General features: G+C 39.7%; 1 protein-coding gene across 1 annotated transcript in view; it reads right to left on the bottom strand.

The window, feature by feature from the left end:
• Nucleotides 1-229: 229 nt before the first annotated feature.
• AFF2 (ALF transcription elongation factor 2) overlaps nucleotides 230-8,744 on the bottom strand; it is a 391,411-nt gene continuing 382,896 nt past the window's right edge. Inside the window, exon 21 of the mRNA XM_027769339.1 lies at nucleotides 230-5,548. Within this exon, the coding sequence (XP_027625140.1) occupies nucleotides 5,427-5,548 (122 nt within the window). The 3' untranslated portion in view covers nucleotides 230-5,426. The remainder of the gene's footprint in view (nucleotides 5,549-8,744) is intronic.

Genomic DNA, 8,744 nt, shown 5'->3' with positions numbered 1-8,744 from the left:
TAGCTCACTTTCGTTTTACCTAGGAGGATGGAGAGATCCTGAGACCACCACCTCTGACCCATCTGCCCTTTTGGCTCAAGAAAGCTTCATAAATCTTTATAGCTATCTCCAGCTTAACACCCAGGCCTCCAGGGCAGCCCATTCTTCTAGGATCTCATCATTATCTACATTACTAGATAATTAATTCATATTTTTAAACAATGTAAAAATTTCAGTCATTGAAATGGGGGAAGGCTGCATGGGGATTTATGTGCCTGTGACCACATGAACAAATACGTGAAACTGGAATTCTCTGACTACTTGCATCCAGTAGTGTGTTGGAGCTGGCTTTCCCCCGGATCCCAGAACCTACTGTATGTATCTCTTCCCTACTCTGTGTTCATTGACGTCACAGTTGGTAGCATGAAATCAGCCATGATGGGAGTATTTACCATGGAAATTGGCAAATGCTGTACATCAGGTGCTTTCTATTCTCAGAGTCATGAAACATTTTACCAGCATACCACTGGTTGCACAGCAGGCCAACCAAAGAGGAAGCCAGCTTTTGGTGTGGGCAGCATAGCAGGCATCACTTCAACCTCTTTGGGGTTTCTTCCATTGTGCTTCCTGCCCTTTGCCCCCAGTTTCACAAGCACTGCAGAACAACTGAAGGGCCTATGTATCTGGGATACATTTGGCTACCCGTTGTCACCACTCTGAGCTCTACTTTCAGGGATGCTTCTCCTATGTTGTAGCCACATGAGTGATGTCAGACAAAAAAGGTAAAGCATCTGAACTTGTCTCTGGATATGGCAGCTGCCTTCCTATTGTAGACACTGGAGAACAATGATTCCTCCTGTAGAAACAAGATAGCCCCAGCTGAAAGCATCCACTCGGGCATTCTTCAGGAGGTTTCCCACAGCATGCTGCAGCTCAGCAATGACTGCTGGCTGGCAGGTGGGTGCAAGTTTAATGCTGTAGAGTCCTGCCAGGGGCTGGATAGCAGGCTTCCTGTGCCTCCCCCTTCCCTCTTCAAAGTCTAATACAAATTAAAGAGCCACAAAATTCAGGTCACTGGCAAAAGAGTTTGAAATTTAGAATGATTTTTATTAAACACTGTTAGTGTTCACTGCACGGTTAATGAAACAGCAAAGCTCCAATCTCTTAGAAGAATGATGGTTGATCATGGATCTGAAAAGCAGTTCAGTGTCCCCTAACCCAATGTGAACACTATGAATGATTCTTTAACATCTCATGTCAGAAGCAGAAAGGGGCAAGAATTGCAATCTGGTCTTAAAAGACTTTCCCACCCTCCAACCCCCACACACCCATGGCCCTTTTTGCCCTCCCCACAATGCACTTTTCTTTTAGTTGATAGATTATAGATAAAAAATGTGATGCTCTTAGTAAGAGGGCTTCTAGATTTGTGAAGAGGAGAATGGAAGTGGAATTAATACTCTTTCTTTCACTGAAAATATCAGATGGTAGGATTCATGTCTGAGACCAGCCTATCTAATTAGTCTCCTGCCAGGGTAAATGCTGGTTATCAATACACAGATGCCATTTCTGTTGTTGGGGTTTGCTAACACCAAAGAGAAAATGAATCAGAGTTTAATTATGAGAATAAGGCTGTGCAATTGAAAATGAGAAACAACAGCAATGACGACGATGACGAATTTAGTTTGCCAGTAGCGTAACAGAACACTGACAACGGGCTCAATATTTTTCCCCCACAGAATTTAATTTGGGGGCATTGAGCTGACCCATTTGTTTGATATTATGTAGCTCTATCATCTTGCCACACGTTTTTCTCAATGGGGACATTGCTGCTTCTCTAAGCAAGCAGTTCATTGCTTTACTGAGTAGTCCTACCCAGTGATCCAGGTTGGTTTTCTTACCCACCAACTCATGTAGGTGAATTTTATCCTGTTTATTGAGAAGTATGTGAGGGGTTCACCTTCACAACTCAATTCTGCCTTCAAAAACACTTTCCCATTTCAAACTCCAACTTCAACTTTCAGGATGCAAATTTGAATGAAACAAAATCTGAATTGGGTAGCCTTGGGAAAGATACGGTAAAATAAGCATCTTTCCAATGCAGACCAAAGCCAATGCATTTAGCAATATAAAGCCCAAATGAAAATCCTTCCATTTGGAAATTCAACAAAATACATATTAGCCAATGGTTTCTAATTTTGTAACTGGGTTACTGAGGAAAGATTTGTATCTTTTTATCTCATTACCTGGAAAAAAGGCATCCTGACCTTAAGTCTTTTAAAAGTAGCAACCACTAATCTGCTCTTCCAATTATGTCATCCAAATATAAAACTACTAGTATTTTCCCAATGATATTATTAAGTAAGTAACAGTCTACAGGCTGGCTAACAACATGCTTAAAGCTAAATTCTACCCCGAGGACCACACAAGTAAACTCTTTTCAAATTAATCCTACCTACCAAACTCAGACAGTAATATGACAAAACCACTAAAAAATCCAAAGTTAATTAAAAATACAAAGCCAAGCCAACATCATAACACAAAGTTGTCAAACACTCTGTGGTTGGAGCTTGAGTAACAAATGAAGGCATAGTGGTGGCCCTACCTGGGTGCAGGGCTGAGATTGTTCTGTGTACTTGCTCAGATGGAGCTGCCTGTTACTTTGCCCATTACCCTACCTCCCTGTGCTTATTTAAATATGTTTCACCAAGACTTCATCAAGGTCTAGAGGCACGATCTCTCACTGCCATCCACATGTCTCATATTCCTCCCACAAACTGGTACGCTGACAAAATATCTCAATCCCTCAACCTCTCAAAAAGCTGCACACCTATAATGCACATCACCATTTACAATGCGATGAATAGAATGCCTAGAAAACAGCAACAATGCTTAATCATGAAAAAGGAAGACATCTTATCTCCAGGGATGGGAAAGTAATTCATTCTCCATGTTTAATTGGTTTCTAAGCTGCTTTAAAATAATGGGTCTGCTAAATAATCAGGTGGTGATCCAGAGCTCATCTGTCAGATTTGGTCATTGTGCTGCTGACTCAGCACACACTTTATACTCAGGCACCAGAGGTGACTTGCCTCCCTGCTGTATGTAAGTAGGAACAGCAAGTCACTGAAACTAGAGCTACAAGTCTCATCCGTGAGGTGATATGCTTGTTTCCCTGGGAAAGTTCCCCTAGCATTCTAATGTCTAGTTTCTGGAGACTGAACATCAAGAAGATCCTACTCCTAAATCCATGATGATCTAGGATAGTGGTCTAGGTTGAATTTTCAAATCAAGCCATGGGCTCCATTATATAGTAATAGTCAGGCATTCTACCTGGTAAGCCATGGAAAAGAGAGAACTTGAGTCACTACAAAGTCATCAGCTAAATTGCATAAGACACCCACCTTGGGTGTTCAGTCTTCCATATTCTAATTTTCCTCATTTAAGAGGCTCAGAAAATATTCTTTCAAGTTTCACTGTGTGTGTGTGTGTGTGTGTGTGTGTGTGTGTGTGTGTGTGTGTGTGCATGCCTAAGTGTGTTCATTGAGACTATAAATGTAAAGCTCAACCACAGTGGGAACATAAAAAGTGCTGGATCCAGCTGCTGGGATACTCTCATCAGCCATATTAACAACACAGCTTCGGCCATTGGAGTACAACTTAAATAATCTTATTATACAACAAAGGGTCTTAAACTCAAAGATGACCAGAGTGAAGCTCAAATCTGGCACTTTTACAACTGGGGATATATCTAACCTTGACAATAAGAGTGCAGAGTGATCACCTGCTGTTCCTATCACAGACCTGCATGACTTACTTTAAAAATCATACAAGTTTGCATCTTTCATGTGCATATCTATTATTTATCTGGCCATAACTCAGTGAACAGAATTCAATAACTCAGCAGATTAAAGGCTACATGGAATTATATACCAGCAGGTAATTACAAGTAACTAATGCACAGATAGTGTTTACCACAAGTAGAGGATTCTTCTGGTGAGCTGGAATACCAAAGATGATGATATTTACATTGTAATGTTTAGTTAGGAACACAAAATGAATGTAGAGGATTGTAAGAAGGGAAGGGATATAGTCACAACTGATGGGAATATGTCTCCAAATTAGATGACCTGTTCCCAATCTTCAGGGCTCTTGCAAAACACTCCAGGGCAAAGCACTACCCCAAGACTCATTTTTTTTTTAAAGCTAGATACTACTTTGAGAGTTTGGAGTTTTCTTTGGAATTTTCATGGGAATGGTTCACACTACTACAAACTTTAATAAAATTGGTGATTGTATTTCAGCCAAAAACTAAAGAGACTGAAAAAAGGAAAAGAAAGATAAAATAAAAGGAAGTAGAAAAAAGAAAAATTGTAAAATGGAAAATGTGGATAACTGAAGTCCAGATTTTAAAGCCATTAGGAATTATTACTTGTAGGTAGTGATAACTTGACATTTGCTTCCATAGATTTGAGTAAAACACAGAAACTCTTCAAGTTATGGACCCACTTGTCCACTATAAAGGAGGCAGAAGTGTGAATTCCTTGTCAGACAGTTTCCAGACTTCTCTTACCTTTCAACTTTAAGACTGGAGCATGGCATGATGGCTACTATGGCATGCATCCACCATATAGCTCCTTCAAAGGAGAACTTTTCACAGAGAACTCCAGGGAGGATTTGTGCTTCAAATCATGGACGTCAAAAATATTTATGCCAGATGACACCTTAAAATTATCAAAGTAAGTGTTGCCCCTCCTTCTCATCATTAAAAAAAAATGTAGGGAATCAGAAAAGGGATGCTAACAAGAAAGTCCACTGGTTGTGTGGCATAGCATCATTTTAAGAGTGGCATTGCTATGCTTATTTATTTTCTTGATAGTCTTGATTTTATGATGGTACTAAGACACCTAACTAGTGGGTTTTCATGATAAAAATTCTCACCTGAAGACTGAGTCTGTGGGGACCACAAAAGTTAACAATAGATTCTCAAATATGCTCTTTTCTGGACATGAGAGGATAGTTTGGGGAAACAGCTATTGCTGAAAATCTTTGCAGGTCCCTTGTGTCTAAGTTCTCATCTATATGTAAGACCACTGTTTCACTTCTCAGGAACCAGTCATCATCATAAGTGCTTCCCATTCTTTGTTTTGGGTAGTGTGAACTTAAAGCAATATTATAAGGACTGTTAGTCCATAAAACACAAAGAGATGGTGAGATCTGAACAACACATACCAAATACTAAAACATGACTAAGTAGTAAAACATACACTGATCTCAAGTTGTAGTGTCCGCTTACAATGACTTCTGATTTTCACAGATACCAAATGAAGCATAAAAACAAACATAACCAAAGAAAACTTCCCCAAATGAGTGGAGTTCCACCAGTGACCATTGGTGCGCTGGTAGAGGTAGAGTGATGGGTGGTGATGCTAGAGATAGGAGAGCACCCACTACAACAAATGGGCATCGATGCGCAGCCAACACAGTCCTTGGCGAACATAGCGGACAAGATTGGTCATGCTGCTGTGCTGGGTCAGAGGTCCCATCAATGTATCCAGATCGCCAAAGAATTCTGAAAATCAGAGCAGTTCTGGTCAGACCTTCGAATGATATCATGAAAATACACACCAGATCAAGAGCTAACTTCAATGCAACGTTACAACCACATGGACACTGGAATAGTTATTCATTCATCCATTCAGCAAAATTTCTTATAGAATACCTACTAGGGAATTGAAACTCTGTATGTATATCATACTCTGTTCATCTTTAGTGAGCTCCCAGAACTCTACAGCATGACTAATGTTTGTATCAACTAAAACACAAATTTACTTAAATCTGTTAATTTATAGTAAACTTTTAAAAAATCACTATATATTTTCTTAGCAGATTCTGAAAGCATATTACAATTCTCATGGAAGTTTTTTTTACACACACACACAGACAGATATACACATATATCGCTATACACATTATATACATATAAATATATATTTGTCTACATATTATATAATAGATAACATATTATATACTTAAAACATATGCATAAGTTACATGTATAAATATATTTAAATATATTTTCATATGATATAATAAATTCATGTTTTTATATGTTTTAAATTTATATTAGAAAAGGATCCAAATACACAAAATGATGTGAGCCATGGTTCATCCAATGTCAAGCTGTTCTATATTCTGTATGTTACTGAATTGGAAACATTCTCTTTTCCTTTTTCTAAGTAAACTGAGTATGCTAATTTTTTTCAGCATGGAATTGACAAAGCCAGTGAATATAGACAACAGTTATCACCATTAGTACCCAGAGTCAGATAAACGTCTTAGGAGAATATGATGTGGTCAGTTGCATGAACAATTACTGTAGGGAGGGAAAATGACCAGCAAGTAGATATCACACAGTAATTTCCTTTGCATCCTGGACATGAATGGTAAGAATATCTACCTGATTCTCCCATGGCTGACTTGTGGGAAGGGACAGCCACAAGGCTATACTTGTAACCCACAAGACTGGGGTTTTGGAATGTCTTCCTTGCAGAGAAGGAGTTTGTGGGCAAAATGACATGATGTCTAGGAACTAGCTGGGTGTCTCTTTTAACCATCAGAATTGACTCGCCTGGCACTTCCTATGAGAAGGGCATCCTTTTTATTAGCTCCCAACAGAGAAGGCAGTCTCATCCATAAGGAAATCCCATCTGTGCTAGTTGAGGGTTTGGAATCTATAGGTCAGGGTGGGGGTGGGTAGAAACTGCCCTAAAGTAGTTGGGATGTTCTCCTGCCTTCTTGGAAAGCAATTTCCATGCATGCACTTGATTGCTCTGCAGATGGTATTTCACTAAACAATGCATTTATTCTTCATGTTATGTATAACATATGGGCTCCTTCTCTAGGTATCAACTTCATTTGATTATGTGATACTTTTTAACCTATACTATGCAATACAAATCATTTCTGCTGATAAAGGAGTAAATTATTTTTGGCATCTAAAATCTTTTCTTATATAATACAATGTTAAAGGAAATGTTAAAGGATCTAGTCATTGTTGAATGGATGTGAGCCTCATGTGAGCTGAGGTATCCCCTGAGTATTCTGTGCAACATTCTCTGTGGCATCTTTAACCAGATGTCCAGGTCACTATAACTGCTTCAAGTGAGCAGTCTAAGCAACTGGGAACATAGGGAACAATGCTTCTGGACCAAAGACCAGAGGGCAGCATCAGCTGCATTGGCCTGCAGATAAAGCCATCTGCAGCTTCTCAGGTAGACATGCACAGGGCTGGCTCTTCTGTGGGAGAGCTAACCTCACCCATCTCCATTGCACAATTGGGTGGAAAAATGAAAGTGCATTGTCTCCAATGGGGTACAGAGCTCCAATCAAAAGGGAAGCACTCTCCTCAGTTTCCCTATTACTATGATATGGACAGGACAGATGTAAGAATCCGCAAATCTAACCAGGTCAGAAATGACAAGGGTGCAAAGCTCAGGCTGTGAACAGAAGATTCTAAACTATTAATAGGCCCAGTACACTGAAAAGCCCAGTGATAACATGAGAAGGACACATTTTCTCTCTGCTGGTAGAATGATGTGATAGAGTTGTTTTGATTCAGTATCAGGCAGGGAATTTAGCAATTCCTTGGCAAGCTGTGTTAATGACAAGATCAGCACCATTTCACCCTAACATCAGCACTACCATCACATCACTCTAGGAAAGTTCTGCATTAGGCAAATAGTGCATTAATTTTGAAGAAATTACTTTAAGAGATTTTGGAAAGAATGCAATTATAAAGGAAATCCATAAATATCAAACTGTTCTCCAGTCACCAATACCAAAGATAGAGAAGGTGGATGCAGACAAGCTAGGCAAACATTAAGACATGTATGTTTTCACTTGTAATTCTAAGACCCTTGGATGGGCCTGGTTGCCTACATCAGCTGTCTCCTGACTTCTGAAAGTAGAAAAAATAGACAGTTAAGAATTGTCCACTGCTCAGGCAACTGAATTCTGGATTTCACTGGAGAAAGGGGGGAGAGAGAGGGAGAGGGAGAGAGAGAGAGAGAGAGCGAGCGAGCGAGCATGTGCAAGCATCTCCCATTGGGAATGGTCCATTGGGAATGGTTATGCTGCAATCCTTTCTCCACCTCTCCTTCCTTTTGGGATTTTGGGTGTGCATGCACACTTGCCCAGTGAGTTTTATCAAGCTGTTTTTTGAACCATGAAGTCAGTCACGTGGATCCAGGCACCTTAGTCACCACACCACAGGCTGGCAACAAGGACTGCTATTAATCTTGCTCTGTAGATGAGCAGTGAAATCTATTGGTTAAGAGTTCATATTCTGAGGTTTGGCAGGTGGCATGGTGGGTAAGGCATTGAACTCTCACATGGCCGACTGCTGTTTGAGTCCTGGAGCTGGTGGCTTACTTTCTCACTTTCCCTTTCTCTGGAATCATACACTTAGATTCAACTTCTTCTAACAAACATTAAGTAATATGAGTGAGTTCCTAACCTCACTAAACCTCAGTTTGTTCATCTATGAAACAGGAATAAACCAGACAACAAATGATAAGGCAAATAGTGCAGTACCTGGAATATAGAAATTGATGCATAAACAGATGTAACCAATATGTGCACATATTCCTGGTGGTCAGTATAAGTATATAGCTGGGTTGAGAGTTCAAGTCTCAAATTTTTTAATGTGCTTTGATAGCACAGAATCTTTGAGTTATAAAGATACATAATAAAATGAAATAGGGAAA

The sequence above is a fragment of the Tupaia chinensis genome, unplaced genomic scaffold (assembly GCF_000334495.1).
Source record: "Tupaia chinensis unplaced genomic scaffold, TupChi_1.0 Scaffold149333_1, whole genome shotgun sequence".
Taxonomy (NCBI): Eukaryota; Metazoa; Chordata; class Mammalia; order Scandentia; family Tupaiidae; genus Tupaia; species Tupaia belangeri.
This window is presented reverse-complemented; position numbering and strand designations above follow the sequence as displayed.